This window comes from Acomys minous (assembly GCF_964271855.1).
Source record: "Acomys minous genome assembly, chromosome: 11".
Taxonomy (NCBI): Eukaryota; Metazoa; Chordata; class Mammalia; order Rodentia; family Muridae; genus Acomys; species Acomys minous.
In genome coordinates this window covers 26,038,941-26,065,678 of record NC_140492.1, presented here as the reverse complement: position 1 = coordinate 26,065,678, position 26,738 = coordinate 26,038,941, and the positions used below count along the sequence as shown (strand labels likewise).

General features: G+C 35.4%; 1 protein-coding gene across 1 annotated transcript in view; it reads left to right on the top strand.

Annotated features, from left to right (window-relative positions):
* Positions 1-26,738, top strand: part of GBE1 (1,4-alpha-glucan branching enzyme 1) — a 234,914-nt gene that overhangs the window by 105,232 nt on the left and 102,944 nt on the right. Inside the window, exons 4-7 of the mRNA XM_084802365.1 lie at positions 2,246-2,371; positions 3,176-3,311; positions 5,572-5,662; positions 8,894-9,103. Of these exons, the coding sequence (XP_084658491.1) occupies positions 2,246-2,371; positions 3,176-3,311; positions 5,572-5,662; positions 8,894-9,103 (563 nt within the window). The remainder of the gene's footprint in view (positions 1-2,245; positions 2,372-3,175; positions 3,312-5,571; positions 5,663-8,893; positions 9,104-26,738) is intronic.

Sequence of the window (26,738 nt, the reverse complement as noted above, 5' to 3'; positions counted from 1 at the left end):
TTTTATTGACTCCTTTATTATGATAAAGTCCCTTATGCTATACATAAGTAACATGGTTTGGTTTATTAAATAAAAAGCTATTCTAAAATAATTAACACTTATACCAATATTATAAAATTATAATTTCACAAATTATTTGCCATATAAATGTTATTATGATGTAATACCTATTACTGTACTGATTCATACTTTTCCTGTTTCTAACATTTAGATGTTATTCAAGTTTTATTAATATAATCAGTAAATGATTAGTAGACAAAGACATCATTTTTATAGACACCCTGAGATTGTTTTCCTGGACCAAATTACCTAATTAATTGCCTTGAGATTATTGTTTTTTGGAGCTCTGTTACTCTGATAAATCATTCTTCAGGGACTTTTGTACTCAATAGCTGTGAATAACTTCTTCTGTATGAAATTATCAAGTGAAAATTTTGTCCCCATTCATTAGTAAATGCTGAAAGATCAACTTATTACAAAATGCAAGGATACTATCACCTGAACCTTGCTAAATGGAATCAGAAGTTATTGGAATATAGGAAATATTCAGGAAGTTCAATACTTCCTCCCAAACAGTTGTAAACAAAATGACATACAAAAAGATGTTTTCTTCCTTTCTTAGGCTTTCACTTGGATATGTTTATCATAGTACTTTTTTTTTTGTTTTGTTTTGGTTTTTGTTTTTTGAGACAGGGTTTCTCTGTGTGGCCTTGGCTGTCCTGGACTCTTAATTGGTCTCTGAGAGTAAAGACATTGTGAAGACACACTGAGAGTGAAGTGTTTAACTGGACAAGTTTTGCTAGAGTGGTAGACACAAGGAAGTCATTAGAAAGTCAACAATCACATAACTTTTCAGTTTGGTGGAAAGCTTTGCTCTATATATCATCTTGACCTTTCTATGAAAGAAGAATAAAATATGGGAAAGTGATACATTCATTGAGTGAACAAACAATCTGTGTAGGTGTGGCCTTTGATTATATCTTCAAGACCAACTTGTGATGTTTCCTGTTACCACTTCATAGATTCTGGCAGACAGTCCGGGATTCCCAGGTTGAAGACAAGTGACTGATTACTCAGAGCCCTAAAGAAGTTGAGTACCATGTTTTCAATGGTTCTTCATTTTTAAGCCACACACAAGTGAAATTGTAGGCCTAACTGACCAGAACTTACTGAGTGGTTTTGTATCATTGTAGTAGATGGGCGAGTTTGGAAATAGCCAATTTTTTATTTTTATTTTTTATTTTTTTTTATAGCACTCAGTAAGTCTGTCCGCTTTGCGGTTTTCACTGAGATGACTCTCAACATGACCTTAAGAAATGGTGTCCGCATCAGCAGAAGGGCATCACACTCTTTTTGTAACTGAACAAAGTGTGGGAGCATGGATGCTGATAGTGTGTCTGTTCCTTCTGGCACTTTTAACTAAGTGGCTTTTAATGATATCTGAGTGTATAGGAAAGTCAGCAAAACCATAATCCAAGATGATGCTTTGTTCTGTTCACAAAAACTAGAGGTGTTTGAACAGTGCCTCTCAACCTGTGGGTCAGGATCAAAGGATCCTTCCACAGGGGTTGCATATCAGATAATCGTGCATATCAGATATTCTTCATTATAGTTCATAACAATGGCAAAATTACAATTATGAAATAGCAAAGAAATTAATTTATGATTGGCGGCCACCACAACATCAGAAAATGTATTAAAGGGTCTCAGCATTAGGAGGTTAAGAACCACTGTATTAGAGTAATACCACTCCCTGGTTATAGTATTTTATTTCCATTTAATGACTTTTAAATTGTGTTTATATATATGTACATGCCAAATGTTAAACCATTGTACTCATTCAGCATATGAAAATGTTATAACTTATTCCTACAAAGGAATAAAGGAAGTGATGACTGTATATAACTCTTTTTTTCCCAACCCTGAAGAAGAAGAATCGTTCCTGTGGGTGATTGACTTACTGATAGAAATATCAAAATAATTCTGTCTTTTTAGTATGTATGATATGTTTAATTAATTCCTCTAATAGTTGCTTTGAAATAATGGAAATTAGAAGATGATCATATGATATGCAATTTCTAAATAACTTTATAAATCACATAGTAATACCAGATGAGCAAAGTATTTAACTATGTTTTTGTGGACACACACTTGGGAGTGCACCTAAATTCTTAGTGCTTTTTGCTTCCCTGTCCGGAACCATGCTTATGAACTACTGTGAGCTGTTGTCTCCTTTTCTTTTCAGGTAGTTATTACTAGCAAGAGTGGTGAGATACTGTACCGCATCTCACCATGGGCAAAGTATGTGGTTCGTGAAAACAACAATGTGAATTATGATTGGATACACTGGGATCCAGAAGACCCATATAAAGTGAGAATGGCAGATTTTAAATATTTGCTTATTTCAGTATTTCTGAGGAAATTAGGTTTTACTTTCATAGCTTTATAACAATGCTCAATTTTTTCCTTCCTCTCCTTGCTTACTGTTTTGCATGCTAGTATTCCTATATTATAATATTATATCAAAGTCTGTCATATCTAGCCAATGAAACATTGAAGTAATTTTTTCTCATTTCCTGTTTTGAAGTTAGGTAAAGTCAGTAAATTTCTATATATGTATCAAGAAGAAATATTTGAGTTACAATTTCCAACTTACAAAGATTTAAATAATGTAATATTTCTTACCACTAGGGATGTATAAATGGAGTTTTATAATTATGTAAAGGGCAATGTGATGGTAGACTATCTAATAAATGTATTATGGGACCTTTTTTCATAACTCACATACATTTGTGTATATATATATGAACTAATTTTCTCGGCTTTTGTATGACTCAATTTTGCTAATGAATGGCTTGTATTAACTAATTACATTTTATGTGCCTATCAAAACTCTATGCTTATTTTTAAGGCTTAAGCTAAAAAAGAAAAAAGAAAAAATATCTCTGCAGCCAGTGATGCTATATGAACCATTACATGATTTTGTTAAAATGGGTTTGTTAATACCATCCTGGAGATGATTAAGAAGCAGTGCATGCAGCCATTGCATTTGCTGTGGGAGACTAGTCATGGGTGTTTCTCCGAGCTCACTCACTCTTTCCCTTCCCATGCTTGATTAGTTAGTGTCGCAATTGAATTCTTGGTTTAATTCCATGTGGAATTTCATATTCTGTAGTTCAAGCATTCCAGACCTAAGAAACCACGAAGTCTGAGAATTTATGAATCTCATGTGGGAATTTCTTCTCCTGAAGGAAAAATAGCTTCTTATAAACATTTTACAAGCAATGTACTACCAAGAATCAAAGACCTTGGTAAGTAATAATTGTGATTTTTATTCAGATAAAATTTTAATGAGACTGTTCTCTCATTAAAAAAGCTAATTACAAGTGTCTCTTCTTTGTGTTAAGAGATTAAATATGTAATAGAAATGCATTTTATTTTAGGCTTTTCCAATTGCCCTGTAATAGTGATAGCATAGAAAAGAGAAATGGAATAAGATAGAGCATAAGCATTCAAGATATTATTCCAATTTCAATTTAAAGTAATATGAACCGATGGCTTCCAAATTGTAGATAAATATGCAAGTGTAATTACTTTCCTACAGAAGATAACCTTTATCATTTGACGTGGTCATTGATTATAGCCTGTCCATTTTAGTATTTTACAGAGAAAAAAGTATTTATCTGTAAGGTTTCTGGAACTCACTTTGGGTCAGTTATTATATAGCGTTAATATCTGGATGGCTTTTTTCACAAACAATTCTGGGCCGCATTTGAAACACATCGAGATGTTCAAGTATCCGACTACCGTGACATAGACCGTCTTCTGAAAAGCAGGGGAATGAATGGCATTTGGCTGACTACTTGCTTCAGTAGACATTCTACCTATTATTTTTCTTTTTATAGATAATGCTGTTCATAAAAAAAAATTCTGGAGCATATTTGGTACCTGCTGCAATAGTTAGACGGGAAGAAAAAGTACATTTAATCATTTCACTTCTGCCAGGGAGTTTAGTTTTCAGCTAGAGGAAAGATTTAAATTCAAGTCAGGGTTAAAATTTTCACTTATGTATAGGTCCTAATTATCTGTGATTTTGAACTAGAATTCTAGAACCAAAATTAATTAAATTTATTGTGAGCATTAGTGGATAGGAATCATGTTATAATGACTCATTGAAGAAGTTCTTTCCTTTTACCATGTGTACAGCATTAGTAGCACCAGATTCGCCTCTGCAACCTTGTTTGAGTTGCCTAGCACCCACACATAGAAGTCACACAAAGGGAGGCATGATTAGTGCTACTCAAATAAACATGCAATGTGAGCTGCTGCTCTATGAGAATAGTACCTATTAAGTAATAGAGACTGAGCAGAAAACTCTGAGTTTATTCTAATGTATGTGATAATTGATGTCCATCATTTGAGCAAGTTTCAAGAACCAAGTTTCTGTCAGGGCTATGAGTGAAATCCTTTCCCTCTTTTAGCAATGTGCCAGATGTTGAGACTGGGGAGAAATGCTTCAACTATGTAAATCCTAATCCTGAATTTGTTTTTGTAACTTTTAGGGAATCTATGATGCACTAAAATACAGTCAGTAGAAGCTGCAACACAGCAACCAAAGAGAAAGAAATTAATTTGTATTTGCTTTTCTCACAAGTTCAGTTATATTTTTAGATGCCTTGTTAGTCAATCTGCTTTTATGTGCTCCTTAAGAAAATATGTGAGGCTTCTATGAATTGGACATTAGGAAAATAAGAATATGTAGTGTGTGTTTTGCAGAAATGTAATTTCTGAGCAAGCAGATCATATGTGAAAAGTTATCGAATTGTACTTGGAAGAAAAAAAAACCTGATTTTTGTAAAGCTTTTCTATTTCTTTATTTTCTTTATAAAATCAGGAGGTTTTGTCTTTTTCTGTTATTTACTTGTGGATAATTATACCACTATTATGAATATTTGAATTGCTACCTTTGAGTGACTTTGTTTACCACTAGAGAAAAACATATTCAGATAGTAAAAGAAAAGCTGTGGGTTTGGCCAGTGATTGTGTGTGTACATGAAACACACATTTTTGCTGTTGAATAATCACATAGGGATATTACTCCTGGCTTCAAAAGAGCTATTTTGTAGAAAAAAATGAATTTGCTAATATTTATTAAACCATATGGTAAGATGTCTGAATCGTAATGAAAAGAGGCGAAGCAAAAAGCATATATCATGCAATCAGTTACTTTTATTGAACCTCATAATCTTCAGTATGGATATTACAAGTAAAACTGAAGTTTAGCATATGCAGATTTGCATGTTTAATATTCTAAAGCAAAATTATGTGTACATTTGCATATCATTTGTCGGTATTAAAATGAAGACATTTCAAATAACTAGGAAGAGTGTGGCTCTAAGAAACAAATGTCCAAATTGTGTTAGAAGGTCAGACAAGTAAATTGTGGCAAAGTAATAGAACTGCATGATGAGTCCAGCTTCCAGACTCTTTGTTAAAGTTATGTCTTCAGAACATGCAATTGTTATTGTTTTTTACATGTAGTTTGATTTTCTTTGGGTTTTGTGTATATAGGATACAACTGCATTCAGTTGATGGCAATCATGGAACATGCTTACTATGCCAGTTTTGGGTACCAAATCACTAGTTTTTTCGCAGCTTCAAGGTAAAAATTAATATTTCATCTGCATGTGTATTTCAAACAGTGTAATCAAGTTGAATTTTAACATTTAACCTAGTTTTTTTTTTTTTTTTGTAACCTCATTTATGGTTAATGGTTAATGGAAGCTGAAAGTTTTCTTTGTCTGAGGTCATTCACTTTCTTCAGATCAATGAAGCCTTGTTTGGCCTAGATTTAATGTCAGGTTTCATGCAATGAGGTCAACTGATGAATGTCTCCTTCTTCTTTGGAGGCACATACTTTGTCAGAAGCTGTCCTGTGCAAGCCACTGCTAAAGAACTCACACATTTCTGTAGGAAGAGATTGGTGTAAGATAGGAGCCTGTAGGTAGGATGCACAATTCACAGCTAGACTGCTCCTTTCCCTCTTAAACCTACTAGAATATAGATCTGTGGGAAGAAAGACTACACAAAATGGTCCCATGTGCCTTTGATTACCACAAACCCAACCTCAATTCTGCCACATGTAGTTTACAGTTTGGGAAATAGACATTAATTTAGTACCCATACATATAATGTTTTCCATTGTTACCAAGAGCTAAACAATTGCTATTATAATACCCCACATTTAAATCTGATATGATATTTGAAGTAGAACAAACAATAACATAAGCTGAGAAAGGTTAGAGTGGGCTTAAGAATATAATAGAGCCAGGTGTGGTGGCACACGCTTGTATTCCCCGCACTTGGGAGGCAGAGACAGGTGTATCTCTGTGAGTTCCAGGCCAGTGTGGTCCACAAAGTAAGTCCAGGACAGTCAGGGTTACACAGAGAAACTCTGTCTTTAAAAAAAAAAAAGAATATAATAGTGTAGAAAGAGACACTACCCAATTTCCTTACATCTCCCTGGACTTTTCTTGTGTAACCTACCTATATATACATCTCTAAGTACTTTATGCCTGTTGTTTTCTGAACTCATCGAATAAGCTGTCTATTCTCGACTAAAACTTGTGTTTGTTAAAGCTACTGATGACCTTTACACCTGAAGTAAAGTGACTTTTCTTTAACTTGAACTGTCAGAATCATTTGACACGGCCACTTTCTTTCACCTCCTTCCAAGTTTTTTATTTTTCTACTTAATTCCCGAACACGATATCCTGCTGTGGCATCTCTCACCTCACTATTTGTTTATTTTCTTTTGTTCCTTCTGCTCTTTGACTTTCATCTTTCTGATCAGTAGGAAACTCTCTAGTTCCAGTCTGTCCACTGTTTATACATTCCTTTGGCTTTAATATACTTTCTACCCAAACTCCTAAGTTGAAGTTTCTAGTTCATATACGTTGTGTTCTTCAGCACGCTGTATTTTTAATAAATGTTACAGATGAAATTCCTCAGCATGTCCTCCATCCTCCTTCCCCATCATATTTCTAATTCAATAAGTGACATTTTCATTTTCTAATTGTCTAAGCAAGAATTTTGGCATTATACTTGTTCCGTTTCTGTCCGTTTTCGTATCCTACGTATTATGAAACTTAGCCATCTGCCAGATCCTAAATCTGGCTGCTCACCTGCCCTAGTGCTCCTACTCTGGTCCACACTACCAGTCTTTTACCTGGCTTGTTTCAGTAATTCTTTATTGGTCCTTTGAATTCTTTCTCCTTCATTAAGTTTGTCTTGATTCCAATATCCATTTTCTGCACTATAGCCTAAGTAAAGCATTTAAAGATGAATGTTAAGTTATATGAATCTTCTGCCCATATTCTCTCTCAGTGATTTAATATCTCTTTCAGAAAGCCACAGATGTCCATTGGTCATGTGACAGCATTTATTAGGCATTCTCTCTCTCTCTCTCTCTCTCTCTCTCTCTCTCTCTCTCTCTCTCTCTCTCTCTCTTCAATTTTATTTCAGATCTCCCTTAGTCTTCATATGCTTTTAGCTCACTCCAGCCTGGTTGCTCCTGTACCTGTACTCACTTCTCTGGATAGTTCCCTTGTAGATATTTTTATGACTTTTCCTCACTCCTTTTTTGCTCAGTATCAGCAATAAAAACCATTCACTGATGACTGTTTTGAGATAATTTTTTTTCTCATTTTACCATGGGAAAATTATTTGCTACATTATTCTTCATATGTTGTTCATGTTTCTGTCTCCTCTTCTTCATGTACATTCTAAAACAGTAATACTAAAATGTTCAATGTGCAGTCTCCAGAATGTGGAGAAATCTATGGCTGATAGTAGATATGTTAATACACATTTGATGAACAAAGAAAAAAAAATGAAAGAAATATGTTAATGAAACGTAGGGCTGCATATTTATTGGGCATGTTGTTCAGTGAGTAGAACCAACTCAGTGTGGCTATTACATTGAGAGGAAGGGATAGAGTGATGCAGGAGAAACAGTCTTCTCATGACCTCAGTCTTCCTTCATTTTCATGACATTAGAATCACAGTATTTTTCCAGAAGATAACATGATTCGTTTTATCTTCTTAGTGTCTGCTCTAAATTGCCTCGTAGAGCTGCTTATTAGCAGAATAGCTATTTGCTAAGCATTTTACTATGTCATGAAAAGGCACAGGTACACAGTTTCTGCAATGAAGGAGCATGTCAGCTGATGGGAAGAGAGATCATGGTCACTTATGTGTCTAGAGGGTAAAGTTGACCCGTGAAAGATAGTAGCATTTAGATTTCCCTTAAGTGATAGAAAGCCTTGCAGGAAGAGACTTTTGTTTCTACTATTGGTAGGCCAGGAGACATTGTATAAGATACCCATCTTTTCTGCATGTGTGAACTGTTGGTCAAACATGACCCGTTATTCTCTTGGCCCTCTAATTCTGGGGATATTCTGGCTTAGGAACAAATGCAGAATGGAAATCTGTGAGTACTTTGATGAAAGAAGGATTCTAACAGCCCTTTGTCATCAGCTCAGTTGTATGCAGTCAGAGGGATGAGCATGTGGAAAGCATCAGTGACCATTGGCTTGGCTTGGTTATAGAAGTTAAAAACCCTGAGGATAAAAACATAGACTTTTATTATTTTGTCTATCTCAAATGCAAATTTTATCTAGCATATCAGTTCCATTTAATAGCTTTTGTTAATTAATATTTTTATTTAATGCCTTTAATTTTCTTTTTAACAAGTAACACCTTCTATATAACTACAATCATACTGCATTTGTGTGTTTAAAATATTTAATACTATGCTGAGCATAGTCATTGATGTACAGTTGCTGTTTGCTTTCAATGTTGTGTAATGATTTCCTCTGGCCTTTCCCTTCAGTCGTTATGGAACTCCTGAAGAGCTGAAAGAACTTGTTGACACAGCACATTCAATGGGCATCATAGTCCTTTTAGATGTGGTACATAGCCATGCCTCAAAAAATTCAGAGGATGGGCTAAACATGTTTGATGGGACTGATTCTTGTTATTTTCATTCTGGACCCAGAGGGACCCATGATCTTTGGGATAGTAGATTATTTATCTATTCCAGGTAAGTGCATATAACATGGCATTTGTTGTTGTTTTCTATTAATTTCAAGTATTTTTAATAATGCTTTCAGTTCGATTGTTAAATATTATGCAAAGAATTTTAATTGTTGTACAGTACATTGATTTATGACATATTATGTTGAATTTCAAGTTTATAAATATGTATACTAAAATATTTTGGTGATATTGACACTTAAAAGTTTTAATGTGAGTCATTTAAAGAAATAGTCATTGCTTTAAGTAGGTCACTTAAAACTCATACTTTATGTCTTCTTACATCAGCGGTAACTCAATGGTTCTGTTTACAGATCATTTACTAAACACAAATGAGATAATTTTATACAAATCCTATTTCAGAATAAATAAACTAAGTTTTACAATTTTAAAAGATAAAAACTTTTGCTAGCCTGCCATCTATCAGCTGTCTATTTTTCTATCTATCTATCTATGTATCTATCTGTCTATCTATCTATCTATCTATCTGTCTGTCTATCTATCTATCTACAAGGCTATTTTAGCTGATTAAAGGTTCTGGTTACTTGCAGAATATTTGCATGCATTTTGTCCTTAACCCATATTGTAAGACTGGGTATGGAATTTTCAACTTATTGCATCAAAATTTAAAGGATTTCACATTGTATATTAGAGAAACTTAGAGAAACTGTATATTAGGTACCAGAATCTTTACTACTTTCAAAATGAATGACATCAAGTATTCATTATATTTCTACTATATGGTACGTAATGAATATTAATGCAAAGCATTGTGTTTTCTATTTTTGTCATATTATGCTATTTAAATTTAAGCCTTAAAATGTTCTCAGTGTTGGAGAGCATCTTTTCCTGGTAGCTCACATGGTCTTTTTTTCTCTAGGTGGTTTGGCTGGTCCCTCCTCTATCAAATGTTTTGTTTTAAGCCCTGTCTAAGCAGCCCAGCTTGTCTGACAATGATTCTCAGCTTATATTTTCTTGGGGAACGAAGGGACCTTTTGAATCTTGTCAGTTTCTGGGTCTTCCTGAAGATATTTTGAGTTGTTTACTTTCTGACTGAAGGAGCTTCTCTGCAAGATGGAGCATTTCCCTTCCCTTTTGTACATCCTATAGTTTCACCTCCTCGTAAGCATCCTGTCCAAAATTATCCCATTGTTCCATTTTCCCATCTCATCTTATATATTTTAAGAAGTTTCTCTCCAATATGGAAAGGTTTAACATTAGAGAGGAAACTGCTACACAGACATTTCCTGCCTTCTATTATTAATTGTGGCTTGTATAGTTTATCATTTCTCTAAAGCCATTTTTATAAATTTAACATTCACAAGTAAATGTCTACTTTGCTGTTTTTTTTTTATAGTTGATTAACTAGCCTGAAATGTAATGATACAAGATACAAAGTGTTTACTCTGATTCTAACTTGAGCATACTTTTCTTGTTGTATGAGCTCCAATGTCCTTAGTATAAGTGCAACATTAACTTTCAGAATTATATTCTCCCATAACTGACAGTTGGAACTAGGCATCAGTCATGACAGTGAGCATTGGCCTTGGGCTTTCCCTTTGAAGTTCATGTCCTGTACTACCAGTGCTTTTTCCTAAGAGACAGAGTGTTCTGCATAGTGTTTCACATAGTATGGCTCTGGTAGTTAGTAAAGGGTCACTTCTGCTGTGAATGATTAGTCAGTCAGATTCAAGGGACGAGGGAGGTGGTCCCCTCATTCAGCGGGAAAACACCAGGGGTTGTTGAACCTGTGTTACATAATCTCCACGTATAACAAGATTTGATCACAATTAATAGACTACTTCACAAATTCAAAAGAGGTAATTAACATACCTGCCCATGTGGAAAATTGTTTATCTCTACCATGTTTCTGCGGTTTAGAGAATTATATCTAAAAAAGGCAAAGTAATAATGTAGTTCTATATTAGAAAATGCAAAACGGCATACGAATCCAAAATAAAAAGCATTCCTTTATAAATATGAATAACTTGCTTTTTTAAGGCTATAAGTACATATCCTTCTCATACATATAGCTGTGTAAAAACTCAATACTCCACATTTGCTCTCTTCATATGGTAACTAGCCTGTCTACAATTTTGAGGTTGTGCCTCATTCAGATGAAATCAGAAATGACAATTTCCATTACATATTTTAAATATAATTTATTTTCGACTCTTTTCCTTTGATCAGTTGATTAATGTGATAATCTATTGACAAATAGATATAGAAGTGGTGCATGGTTCAATTAAAGTGTAGGCTTGTTCTTGAAAATCTTTAAAATGTTTTTAAAAATAATTATATGACTGCTCAAGAAACTCATCTATATTGAATCACTTCTGTGGAGTGATGTTGCTCATTTTCATCTTATCTATATGTCACAACCTGTCACCATTTATAATCTCTGATTCAAGTGCCATCATCTACCTTATCAGAATTAAATCTGAGTAATGCTAGAGATCCTGCCTGTACTATTACCTGCCATGAATAAATTTCCAATCAGGAGCTGCCCATGTTTTAATTTTCTGTCTACTCTGCAGGTCTGCCTTTCAACTCTGCTAAATTACAAATGACAGTTCCTATCAGGGAACGGATTGTCCCTTTTTCAGTTGGTACAGACAGCTTTTTGATAAACCAGTCACCCATAAGTTCCAAGAGTAACCAGAATGAATAATATTGGTTATACCATGGAGGCTTCAACCTCTCCTTGTGCTTGCACAGTCCTCTGGACTTATATAACTTAAGTGGGTAAAACAAGGTAAATATCTACTGTGCCCTAAGGACCATTACCAAATTGTCAAATGACTGCCCTTCTTGTTAAATATCCCTTTCAAAGATAACATCTGACTCTTAAAGTGAGTATCACAGCCAAGCTCATGATGATTTCCCTCTTAAGTTATCACTTTGATGTGAAATCACTATAACTACATTCTGTCATAATGGGATCATGGTGTGACAACTACTCAAGATATTCCAGCCTTAGTCTTGCATTATTGGGCATCCTTGAAAAGAGGCAAGGGAAAATTAATTTTCTCCTTTTACAATCATACCTGTGTATAATAAAATACTCCTTAGTTTAGTCAGTGTAACATTTGGGTCTTGTTAACCAAGTTAATCTGTTTCTGCAAGTTTGGTGTGGAAGAAACTCATGAGGGCCTTTGCTCAAAGTAGATTTTAATCTTCATAGTTGGTCAGTCATAATATGACATATGGTTTTTCTTTCTATTAATATGATAAGTTACGTTGATTACATTTGAATATCAAGCCAATCTTGCTTTCCTAACATAAGCCCACATAAATATAAGTGCATGTATTTTAGACACAATTTTAGCATATCTGTACATGTGCTGTAAGATCACTACTAAATCAGATCTTAATGGTAAATCTTAAGTGGTTATTATACATTGATATGTTACTTAATGATCATGTGATACAACAATAATCAGCAATATGTTTAAAAACTAAGCATCCAGCACATGGATGAAATTGCTTAAAATTATGTTTAAAATACTAGTGAATCCACAGTTTGTGTTTTATCATTAAGTAAACTGTTTTTTCCTGGGCAATATGACTATCCTTTATCTATAAAATTTAGGACATTAGGGTTTTTTATTTTACATTTAAAAATTTAAAATATCTGCAAATACTTTATGAGATATATTTGATATGGAACCAGAGTTTAAATACAAACTTTATATTTCCTGTAGAATTTTATATATTCTATATGGTGTATAAGAGGTTTTCGTTTTAACTGCAGATTATGGGTTAAAATTAGGTGTCAAGTTTTCCACATAAGATAACATATTGACACCTCAAAAATTTCAGGCTAGGAAGTATGTTTATATTTTGAATTTGCAGATGAGGAGTCATCAGTTTGTAGTGAGAAGGGCAGAGTAAATTCAAATCCTCAAGCAATTTTGAAATAATTGTTTTAAATGATAGTTCTTTTATCAGTAAAAAAACATAAGAAATAAAAACCACATATTCATATTTTGTATTATTACAAGAAAAAATTCAATTTAATTAAAAAAATATTTATACACATGCATGAGTAGTCTTTGCCAAACTTTTTGAATTTTCCAAAGAGCGTATCATTGTGTAAAGATATAAGTGATGCACATTGTGACTGGCTGGCAGAATCTCTTGCCTAAGAGGGAAAATGGAAATGTAAACCTACATAACAAAAGGAAAACAAAATCCAAACCAAAACAACAACAAAAAACCCGAGAGCTAGTTTTGAAGATGTTGACTAATGGTGAATGTAGCTTTTAATTTTTAAGAGAGTTTTCATGCTAATAAAAATTGTCATCAGCCCCCTCCTCCTATTTAGGTCTGGATATTGTTTAGTAAGCTATTAAACATGCCAAAGACAAGTATTGCAATTGTGTGTTAATGTGATAATATCTCTAAAAGGTAATGTCTAATTTACTTTTATTTTAAAATAATTTTCCCTATGTATTTGTTTTTTCCTATGTGAAGTTAGAAAGAATTTAATTGAGAATGTCAGTGTGGTAGTTTGGATGAAAATGGCCTCATAGTCCCTTAGGGAGTGGCACTATCACAGGTGTGCTCTTGTTGGAGTAGCTGGGGCCTAGTTTTAGGAAATGTGTCCCTGGTGGTGGGCTTTGAGCGTTCAAATGCTCAAACCAGTTCAGGTGTGTGTCTCTGTCTCCCTGCTGCCTGTCGAACTCGCAGATATCTCTCCAGCCTTGTCTGCCTGAAGGCTGCCATGCTTCCTACCATGGTGGCAGTGGACTAAACTTCTGAACTGTACGTCATCTCCAGTTAAATACATTCTTTTGTGAGAGCTGCCATTTTTATGTTGTCTCTTCAGAACAATAGAAAGCCTAACTATGAAAGGGAATGCAATGTAGGACATGTGGGTTCCAGTAACTCAGTCAGTTTACTGTGAGGACATGAAAAACAAGAGCTTATAGGTTGAGCAGGAAATGGGGCTATTTGACCATAAGAAGGTAAACAAGAAAAAACTAACCACAACGCAGGAGCCTGATAACTTCTTGATATGCACTGTGAGCCTTTAGCCATAATGTACTAGTCCAATATACATCACTACACGTCCAGAAGTGGGTTGGTTAAAGAGGTGGAGGTGACAGGAGGAGATCCCATTTCAGGTTACAGCAATCTTGCTTTAGTATCCCTTTTCTCATCCCATCTCCAAAGGATCTTTCACTATTCTGGTCATCAAAGACTTGTTTTTAGGCCTCTGTGAAGATAAAAATACTGATTTGTTTCTAATGTGGTTAATACAATACTGAAGGGGCACAAAGTTAATGCTGTGTGAGGAGTATGCTAAGGAGCTGGGTGCTAGAGCACGCATCAAAACTTCTTAGAGATGAAATAAGGAGTAACTGCAAAGATGTCCATTTTTAAAAATTAGCCCATTTCTGTTCAATCCAGTTATTTGCTCACTCGAATACTTGACAGGGTTATGCAGCATCTGTCATAACCCATGCATTTCACAATTTGAACTTTCAAGATATTTAGAATTTGCCACCGAATCCTAAAATATTTGTTTTTAATTTCTTGGGGTAAACCAGAACATTTAATATTTTTAATTGATGTGATACAATATAATTTTAGACAGACAAAGTCTGTTCCAGTTGCTAATCATAACGATAATGATGACTCATTATAAGGCAGCTTTGAATATAGTTTTATCAAACAGTTGACTACCCAGAAGAGACTTAGACAAAAATATACAACAATAACTCATAGTCTATTTTCCATTAAAAATGTTAAATTTACTTTAGGACTATTATTAATAGCTTTTGAGGCTATTTGCTATACCATAAAAATATGCTTACAACCTTTAAAAAATTCACATATAGGGTCTTTTTCTCCTTTCTTTTAATATTTAGTCCTTGTTGAAGTCAGAACCTTATTTGAGCTTGATTAAGGAAAACAGTGAAAGTTACTATTTCAAAGACAGTCGAGTTCACTTCAAAACTCAGACAGACTAATTCTCTTTTGTAGAAAAGATTAAGAAAGTTTCTGTATCAGTCTAACCTGTCTGGAATTGAGTTTGAATAGTCGAAGTATGACTTCTCTCACAGGCTTTATGAGATTATGCAGCCTAGCAGAAAGGTTTCTATTGATGCGGAGCCATCACAGGGGTGAGGCTTTACTGCCTCGCTATAAACTTTGTTCCTGGTATTATCTGTCTCATTTATTCCCCACATGCCTACAATTTAGGTGCACAAGGGTATCATGGGAACATCCTGAGTATTTAGGTCTTACTCACCTATAACATTTCCTTCCCAAATTGAAACTTGGTCTAAAGTAGGGCAGTATCTTAAAATTAAAATGCTGTCCACTGTCCTAAAAACATCTTCCAGCTTAGGACTAGGCACATGCTTGTAAAAATGGTCTTACAGTCTGTATTCAAGCGATTATCCATTTAAGTCAGGGAATTTGGTGGAGTCTATAATAATAATGATATCTAGGTTTTTATGACCTTTTTAAAAAAAACACTCAGGTAAAAAGTAAAAAGAAAAAAATCAATTTTTTTTTCTGTTTTTATCTGCGTGTAACAGAACAGCTTGTTTAAGCATGTCTATTTTCTAGAGTCTGGATTGGACTTTTGAAGCTCTAAAGAGAGATTTCATGGTTTTCTAGCTGAATGATTTCCTTAGTGTTCAGCGCAGATAAATAAACCGTGTTGTACCGAGCCGCTTACTTTCAGAAAATATAGGTGTCTCATAAATTTGAAAAGGTTCATAAATAATATGAAATTGTTCATTTTAAGGGCTTTCCCCTCCATTAATTTAGGTTAGTGACCAGAAATATTTTTTTTCCTCTAACTTCTGACTTTCCTAGATACATTTTGTAAGGTTAAAATATCCCTATGCATGCATCTCTGGACTTTAGGATTTCTATTTCATTCATTTGTTTGTTGTTACGTTTAATTTTATTCATGATCTTTTATGGACACCCCCATGTGAACATGTGGACACATGTGCTATGGTACCTGTGGAAGGCTGAGGACAGTTCTGTCCTTTTATCATATACATTCAGGGGACCAGACTTAGGTCAGCAGGGTTCTTCACAAGTACCTCTCAGACCCACTCCCTTCCCCACCAGCCCCCTAGCCATCTCATTCGCCATTCTTGAGTTATTTCTGGCCATGACTTTATGTTTCAACCCTTGTTAGAGAATCTAGTGGCCTTCGCATTTATTTCTTTGCCTCTTTGTATATTAAAATACTTCTTCCTCCACAGACCTGACAAATTAGGCTTCTTCTTAAGAAAGCCTTTTTAAAATGTGCAGCTAAAAGCACTAGTAAAATTTGGGATCTGTTGTAGGTAGCATTCTCTCTCAAGTGCTTTAGGTAACAAAACAGCCAATGCTTCATTTTTACCATTGCATTATGGCTAGCAAAGGGGCTGGCTAGCTGTCCAGGTGGGCTCACCTGGGATGTGATGAAACTGATGATGCTGATTTCATCTTTTTAGTTTTGTATCTCTAGGTGTTTTCATGTGTCCCTAATCACCTGATATAGGCTGTCCTTTCAGTCCCCTACTGTTCCCTATCCTTTCCTGATTCTTTATCATTGTGGTGAACACTATGTGACATTAGGAGAATGTACTTATTATGATTTTTTTTGTGTGTAATTGCAACAGGGCATTTGCTTGTATAAATGTTGAACATGAAGTCTAATAGTTCAGCCATAATGCATATGTTTCATTTAAGCTAGTGATAATATTTTTATCTTTTCTCTGTTTTTCTGCTTCTCCTGCATAGACTTCCTTTTTACCACCATGCTTTGCTGTGATACTACAAAATAATTCTGTAAGAACATGTTTTCTGTGTATTCATTTCATACATGTGAGTATATGGGTGCATGGCTCCAGGCATGCACAAAACTGTAGACAAAGGAGGGTGTCATATAGTTTCTTCTTCTATATTTCCTCGTTGTTTTGAGACAAGTCTGTCACTGGGCTGGGACCTTGTTATTCAGCTTGGCTAACTGGCTTGGGAGCTGTCAGCATCACCTGTCACCAGCTGCCATGTTGGACTAAGTGTATGTACAGCCATGCTCAGTATTATATACTTATTTAGACTGAGTTTCTCTGTGTAACAGAACCCTGGCCATCCTATGCTGGTATTGAATGCACAGAAATCTGCCTGCCTTGGCCTATAGAGTGCTGGTAGTAAAGGCATGGGCCACCATGCCTGGCATCCATCTCCAGATTTTTTGTGGGTGCTGCACAGTCACCTCAGGCCCTTCTCACTGAGCTAGTCTTCTCCCCCATTAAGTCTTACCGACCTCTTTTTGGTTCATTTATTCTTTACAGCTGAATTCAGTGAAAAGAAAGAAAAGAGACATTTACCCCAAATGGTAATAGCAACAAGAACAATAATATATATCAAAATAATTCAGTAAAGATCTGATATAATTTAAAGCAATTGGCCGCTCGTTTTATTCTCTTTTTCCTGCAGCTTGCACCAAGCATGGCAGACCTGAATCTTGATTTCATATGTAAAGAGTTCATAAAGATAATATTTTTATGTGCCACCAGACACTAGGTCAGACTACATGAAATAAGGTATCTTAACATGTCTAACACCAGGAATATTGAATACTGTAGAATAATGGAGTTCTGCTTCCAGATATTTGCTAAATCAAACAGGTGAATTGGTGAAGCATGGCCAGGCCTTGCTTGCCTTTTGGCATCTGAAACAAACAGGCCTATTTTAGTTCTCTGCTGCTAGCGAGCACCTGTCAGGTTTTTTTTTTCCATGAGAGCATGTGGATTGATGCAGCCTTATCTTTCACTTAAGAAAAGCCAGAGACATACAATTTAAATGAACTCACTCTATTTTTTTAATGTCAAATTTTAAGTTAAAAATTAGGAATCATTATTCGATATGGAGTAATTTTTTTTTCTGTAAAATGGATAAAATTCCCAGCATACTTGGACTCGACCGTGGGCTTTGTGTCACAAGATTATATAATTCTCTCAGACTTCCAATTAAATTATAAGGAGTCAAATGTGGTGAAGCTGATAATAATTTATGCCTTAAGTATAGTATTCCAACTCAGTCTCATTTGTGTCAGCAAGGAGAATATCATAAACCTAAACTAGTGGAACATCACACTTCGCCGACTTAATACTTCTTGATTTTATTAGATGAGTAAATAAACCGACTCTACAACAACCTGAATACAGTCAGGTGGAAGCTCGTTCAAGAAATTCACAGTGAACGTTCAGTCACGTTGTGCATATAAGTTGAAATTTGTTTTTTATTTTAAACGTAGATACTGACGTGAAGATGTGTAGAAAATTATTAGCCAGAGTTCAACCACAATCTGTTTTTTTTTCCTCACCACCCTTATTATCCTTGTAATTTGTAAAAATAGCTCATTTATGTACCCCTTGGGGTTGTGAAGATTCGTTGACTCACATATCCTAGATTATAAGCTGTGGTTTTCATTGTTGCCACCAGGATATCCTTGTGAAAATCATCCTGGTGTCAGACTCACCAGCGGTCTTAGTCCTGCAAAGTGTTATTAGAGGAGGACACTCAGATAGAAGCATGTTTTCATGACGTCACAGCCTGTGCCACGATGGCAGTGGGTCTTTGTTCATCACAGTCTGATACTAGCTTTTACTGCACGAGAAACCCTTTTGTCTGGGGGCTCATAATTAGAATCAGTTGTTGAAGTGACGGCCTGTAACACAGCTGATAGTGTTGAGTAGTCACCTCTGAGAGCAGTGGGAAAGAGAAAACCTATCAAGGCTAGAAGCCAGAACTGAAAGCACAGCACTGCCAGGACACTTAGGTGCTGCAGCAAACAGTTCTGCACGTTACAATTGTCCCTCTGGGCATCATTAGACCACAGTGTAGTATAATAATTGATCATAACGAACCTGAGTCATTAAAAAACTCAAAATTGTTTTCAAAAATTGTACGTAAGGTGCCAAAAAAATTTTTTTAATGCAATTTAAAAGTACCTCTAGTCACATTGTTTAATATTTAAGCATGATGTTAATGGTCTAAAGTAAGTGTTTGCCTGCTTGTTTGCTTTTGTTTTTGTGGGTTTTTTTTTTTCTGTCCTAGAATCTAGAGCCTTGTATGTGCTAGGCCAGCATTCTACCAGCAAGCTCAACATTCAGCTCTGTTATCCAGGTTTAGTGTGGATTTCTATCAAAATTTTATTTCTCTCAACTAATTCTGAACTGTGGGGAAAAAAATGAGGCGTCCTTGTGCTATATTTAACTTTTTTTTTCAAGTTCTGAAGTCATTTTTTAATCAGTGTTGAATTAGTTGCTTACTTTGCATTGTAAGTCAGATGTCTTTTTAGGACCCTATTTTCTTGCTCCAGAGGCCAGGCTAGCTGTCAGTTTGCTGTGCAACTGTAATGCCCTCAAACTCACAGTGGATTCTCCTTCAGCCTTCCAAGGTGAGATTAGGAGATTGTGCCACTGTGTTTGGAGTCAGGACCTTGTACTATTATTCTCTGTTCCCAAAGGACAGGATGCTTTGTATTGTCAAAGCATTTACTATAAAAATAAATAAAAATAAATAAATTCTGGTTTTTTTCCACCAATGAGATTGGATGATAACTTTTAAATGGGGATCTTAGCAAAGAAGTCCATTTGAATCTTACAATGTCTTCTTTCTGGTTGCTGTGATCATTGCTGTTGTCACACTATGAGGCACTTCTATGCACTGTACAGTTTTTCAACTTGGAAAAACATTTGTCCCTGAGCTGCTTGTTGCTGTTTGATGAAATGTCATTAGCGTTACCTTGTAACTACTGACCATTGATTTGATAGGTTAGCAGTTCATCCTTTTTATCTTCTGCTCTGGGTTTTCCCCCTAATATGTGTGGTTATATCTGAAGGATTGTTAGAAATACCCTTTGCAGGAATAAACCTTACTGAAGAGAATTCAGTAGGTCTCATGAAAACCCTTAGTGCACTGGAAATCAATGAGTTCGCGCAGCAAACACCTCCATGTCATAACAATGGTGAGAGAAGATCACAGCGCCATCAGCATGGAAAATGGTTATGTTGCCTTATTCCTGCGCTGCAGGGTGAGGAAAATTATATGTAAGGTTCACATGAAATAAGGGCAAAACAGGGACGCAGGGGTCCTGCTAAGGCAGTGGCGTGACAACTGCTTAAGATAAATATAGTGTAAGTTATATGAAAACAATTAAATAAATTAATAGCAGTGTAAAAATACTAAATGAACTAATCAGAACAACTATATTTTGTGTTACTAACTGTAGGTATTCAAATAATTATTTCAATATTTAAGCTACAGAAAACTCATTACATTAAGTAAAAAATATGATATTTCATGTTTTGGGGTATGTGACTTAGAAGTATGGTTTGTATTTCCCATATAGCACATCTCAGTTCATGTTAGATTTTTATCATAAATTATATATGTATATATTATATACATATATATGCATGTGTATGTATATGTGTGTGTGCTTGTTTATGTTGTATGTGTGTGTATTTAAAAGTAAAATTATTTATAATAGAAATATGGATTCATACATCTGAGATGTTCTAAGCATTCCTAAGTTTTTCAGTAGTGAAATTGGCTATCAGTCCTTAGATTTCAATTTACAGAATATGAAGGCATTTATGAACCCATTGCAATAGTAAGCATAACCTATTGCTAAGGGCTCAGTAGCCCTATGTGCATTGTGTTGTATGACACATTAATATGATTGAGCAAGGACTCTGAAGGCTCTTGCTGTAATAGCTTTGTAATTGATTAGATTGGGTAAATACACATCAATTTATTGAGCCAGTTGAATGAAATGCCATTTTATTTTTCAATAAATTTAGTAGCAGTGGACTCAAAACATGAAAGTATGTGCTTTATAAAACACTAAATTTCAATTTCTCAGGAAATTGATGATGAACATATAACTTGAACAAAATGTCCACAGACATTTATTAACCCTTAGCCTGCAACAGTTTTATAGAGCACCCAGCATAATAAAAACCAATTTGTCAGTCAGTAAACACATATAAATTTAATTATTTTGGCATTCTACTTTTCTCTGGCAAATGACCCAGACATCTGTGATTTAGAATGAATGATTCAGTCATTTGGTTAAACATGAAATAAATAATTTAGCAATATACTCTGTTTCAAATAATATAACTGCAGTTGTTCTTTCTCATACATATTTCAAAAGTTAGGGAAAACATTTAGAGGATGAGTAGCATAATAAATAATGAAAAGTGATTTTTATGAAATTTAAAGACCCATTATTTATTTAAGTTTTATAAATATGATAGAATCATAAGGAAACCATGTTAGCAGCTATGGGGAAACATCACTGATGTGGCATGTAATTTGGTTACAGTTTCTGCTTTCCTGAGCAGTTTCCTCCATTTAGTGATATGACTAACTAAGTTTCTACATTTCCCAGAGCGTTGGCCTTCGTGTTGAATTCCACAAAGTTACATGTAGCATCGTTGTGTAAACATTCTTTTACTTGAGTCACCTCTTCCTCAGTGATGGATTCATTTTTACAGCAGTTAGAACCTTCTGTGCTGGACTCTGTTACTGAGAAGTGTAGGACGGACATGGCTCCCACTATCAGAGAATCAAAAACTGATGAGTTTGATGGCCCAAACGAGGCTAATGGAGCACAGCTTGGCTTGTTGATAGACAAGTAGCCACCTGAGTCTCAATGAATACAATTGTCACAGTTGTCTCTGGAAGAATAGCTGCTAAACTGACTTGAATTCTTGTGCAGCTGAAACTTGGTTAACATGTGCCTACTTAGACCTTTTTTGAAATCCTTAACATTTGTCATATTTCTTAAACAGTTTCTAGCATATAATATGAATTAGTTTCCGTTCTTGGACATGTTATGACCATCTTCACACTTAAAAATATTTGTTGTAGAATTCAAATACCATAAATACATTTCACCATTGCTATTATTTTTTCATTTTATTTTGAAGTTATTTCTTGGATTTGGACTTTATTTTTCTACTCTGTATTAATTACTATCATTACTGCTTCTACTTTTTGCTTTCATATATCTTAATATATATTTAATTAACAGTTGAGTTGCATTTGTATCATTTAGTTTACTTTTCTCAAGTACACCAAACAAGAATATAACCTTCAGCCACACAAATACCATATTTGCCTTGTTGCCTACTTAATCTTTCAGACTCAAACAGGGTTTAACTCATTCATAGATTGAGTTTTGTTGAATGAACATACCTACATTTGCCCTCTCCAGTTCTCACAAATCAGAATGTAGGCCTTAGATGTCTTGTGAGGTTACTCAGACACACAAACACAAAGGCCATCTATTTCCTTTCATGTGAGGATTATAGTTTCAAATATTTAGATTTGTGTGTTTAACCTCAATACCTTTATGAGTAAGGAAATTACAAAGTGGCTGTTGTACAATGGGAGCTGGCAGAACTTAGGAGTGGAATTGGCAGTGATGGAAAATTTAAGAAAGCATTGGGAATAGAAAATATGTATATATAAAAATTCTCTGAGGTGTGACTTGAAGTCTCATCTTAGATCAGGGGTTTTATGAACAAATATTGATGCTTAAGAAGTCTACATATGCTGGGCATGGTGGAACATGCCTTAAATCCAAGCACTATGGAGGCAGAGGCAGGCAGATCATTGTGAGGTCGAGGCCAGCCTAGTCTACAAAGCGAGTCCAGGACAACTAAGGCTACACAGAGAACCCCTGTCTCTCAAAACCAATAAATAAATAAATAAATAAATAAATAAATAAATAAATAAAATAAAATAACCCCCTCCCAAAAAGAAATCTTACCTATGACAATATATTAAAAATAAATCTAGTATTACAGATGCACTAATTAACAAAATTTGAAATTATATTGTGCACCTAAAGTTGTGGAAGAAAATAAAACAGATAAGACATCCACTCTCAGATCACTGTGTCCAAGTGAGGAAAATTGAAAGTATGAAACCAGTTTTCACATGAGGTTGAATATCATGAAGAAAATAAAATAGCCAGCTTTAGCTGTGCATGGTGGTGCATGTCCATAGTTTCAGCACCTGGGCGGTAGCAACAGGAGGATTCAGAAGGCTGAGAGTGATCAGGGTAACTCAGCAAGACCTTCGTATCAAGTGAACCAATGAGTAAAACAAATAAGCAAAAGTCAGCAACAGCCAGATATATTGGTGTTGTGTTGCACAGTAACTGAATTTTATATGGTCAACATGAACCGTTCTCACAGATCCAGAGAAGTGCAGTGCAATATTGAATCTTGGGAAATGAGGAATCACGGAGAACTGCAGCCCCTCCCAAGAGAATGTTGTGTGTATGTGTTTATATAAGAGCAGGGAGATGTGAAGGAGTAAGGAAAGAATTTCCCCTTGCCAAAGCACTTGTCAGTTGTCAGATCATAAAGTCCCATAGACCCTTGGAAGGAGTTTGTGTAATCTTCTGTTTTACTATTCATCTATTTGATGGGAAACTGTTTCTAAAGCCTTTTAAATGCTTCAAAGTTGTGGAGTTCCCAAAGAGAAATTGCAGCTTACTGTGTAAAAAATTAAGAGGCACAGGGATGTTGATAGATGCAGAAAAGATGAGCAGGTTAAAGAGACATTCGGTTCCTCTGACTTTCCACTGCAGTGTTTTAAGTCTGTGTAGAGGGATGACTTGATAGGAGAATTTACTTAAACATGGAAAACGTTTTGAAGGTAGAATTGGCAATGTTGCAGACCGATTGCTTATCGACGAGTGGAGGGGAAAAATGACACCAGGCAATGAGTCAGTGCTCTGGTTTGAGTGTATCCCACAGCATCCGATGTGCGTAAAGGTTTGGTCCTTGGATGGCAGGGAAGGGAGATAGATAAAACCTTTCGAGATGTGGACTAGTCCCTTGGGGGAGGGGTAACTCTAGGTGATGGTGTTCTCCACTTGGGTCTTCTTGCTTGCTAAATAAAATGCATAAAAATAAGCACTTGAAATGGAAAAGTTAAGCCCCCACCCCCAGAGTTCCAGGTGACTGGAACAGCAGAATTGTCCCCGAAAGCATTAGACATTGTTTCAGTAAGGAAATGAGGTCACATTCCTGATTGACTTTGAGAAGTGGGACAAAAAAAAAAACCAAACCAAACCAAAACAAAACAAAACCCCTGTATTTAATGGTGTGGGCATGGCCTTTCTGTAGAGATAGGGTAAGAGTAGGAGAGTGTATCATGGAGAGAAACTGTGATGAACTAACTGGTGGTACAGGGCATTTGGTTTCTGAAGCAGCCTTACATAAAGAGACACAATGCTGTTACTTTGCGTGACTCACACCCATGCCTTCTTGACAGCTAGGAGAAGGATAGTGCTTTGGAGTCACTGAGTAAATGCTTAAATGGCCATCTGCTTCACCATTTCCCTTAAAGTTTCATAAAGTACCTTTTTCATAATGTTAATCAAAAGCAATAAACTCAATCAGAGGTTTTCAGGTCAGATATATTAAATAATATTAGTTAATAAGACACAGCGAGAGGTATAATTAATTATAAGCTAAGATTGGAACACAGTTGGTTCAAACATACTCCATCAAATGTATTCTCCGTAGTGTTGCCAGATTAAGCTTTCTAAAATGTAAGTTTGATGTGCATCTCACAAATGTAAATCATCAGTGGTAAACCCTAGCCTGTGGCAGTTGTTTTCTAAGCAGAATAACACTTTTATCTCTGGTAAAAATGAGCTGACATCTATTATGTGTCCTCATATCTTTCAGGTTATCTCACCTCTACACACTCTGTAATAGTTTGATAGCTTTTAAGGTTTTTTTGTTTTGTTTTGTTTTTTGGGTTTTTTGTTTGTTTGTTTGTTTGTTTTTTTAACTTTCAGACACATATATAGGTCCCAAAGGCATGCAAATAGGGATCTACATGACAATTACTTCATATCAACTACAATGTCAAATGACTTTTAAAATGCTATTCTTGACCAAGATCTGGGATGCTTCAGTTTCCTAGATGGTGTGGAAAACAAGCTTTCATTCTTCTCTAGGTGTTTACAGCTCAAATAGGCCCTTAGCAACAGAGGGGAAAGTCCTGGGCATTCGGTTCTGTGAGTGTTGTACATTATCATTAAATGAATGAGTGTGTGCTTGTGCCCCATGTGCTTGAATTTAAGCCAAAAGCAACACTATCGGAAATCATCATCCCCTTCCCCTACAGGGTTGATGTCTTCATAAAATAGTGTAGTTTCTTTTTCAAGATCCATGACTTCATTTGGGTTGATTTTCAATACCAGGCATGATTGCCTGCTTATGGAGTGAGGGTTATGTCAAATTAGAGGGATGTTAATTGCTTCTAAGGTATGCCTTCCACTACTGTACCCTTTGGGTTATCTGCCGTGCTGGTCATTGCTGTGGTCGTAACTAGGTAGGACTGTTGGTTGCTTCTTTCCTTTGGAACCTTGTGTGGCACCTTTTGGAACCATGAAAGCTAGTCCTCTGGGAAGAGGCGCTCAGTTCTGTTCTGTGTCAGCCTCTAAACCTGCACGTGAAGTGGGTATCTTCAGCAAAAGGGACTTACTTCTCAGAGGAAACCAAGATGAACAGAAATAGTCTATAAAATTTTTGGACGTCTCTTGGACAACCCTGACCAACAATAACTCAAAAGAGAGTTTCTCAAACCTGTTGTTGGGGTGTTTATTAAGTGCACTTTGGCTCTTAGAAGAACATTGTCAGTGCAGATGAGATAGCTCATTTAAACTATTAATGTATATTTATACACAAATTTGTATATACATTTTTTAGATAGTTAATAATATGAGTCATTATGACTTTTCTATACAGTCTTATTGTTATTTTGCCTTCCTCTTTCCTTCCATATTTTCTTCTTCCTCCTTTCCTAATTAGAGCAACCCTTCAAACATTTTTCTGGCTGTTCCTATCTCCCTTGCTTTTCTACCCTCACACCCCTGCCATGGTCCCATTTTTCTTTTCTGGTTCTACAGTTACTCCAGGATAAGGCCTCACATCTAAAGAGTTGCTGGAGTTCAGAGTTCCCTTGAATGAAAACGCGTGACATTTGTCTTTGGGGGTCTGGGATACCTCATGGAATATGATCTTTTTAGTTTCCTAGTTCCATTGATTTACTTGCAGAGTTCATAGTTTCATTTTTATTAAAAAAGAAACTCTGAGTAGTATTGCATAATATATGTGTACCATATTTTCATTTTAAATTTGTGAGTATAAAAACATTTAGTCCCCCCCAACCCCCCATTTCCTACCTCTTGTAAACAGAGCAGCAGTAAACATGGCTGAGCAAGTATCTGTGGAATAGGATGTGGAGTCTTATGGCATAAGGCAAACACTGGTATAGCTGAATCATATAGAGGGTTTTTTTTTTTAAGTTTTTTGAGAATTCTCCATACTGATTTCCATAGTGGAAATTGCTGCAGTTCTCTCAACAAGGAAGGTGGCTCCTCCACAAGGCACACTCCCTCCAGCTTTTGTTGTTGGTTATATTTTTTACCTTCTTATTCTAATGAAGACTAGATGAAATTGCAAACTTCTTTTGATTTACATTTGTGCATTTGCTTAGGGATGATAATTTTTTGGGGGGGGGGAATCTTTCATGTTCATTGTTTTGATTGTTTGTTTGTTTCTTATTTTTCTTAT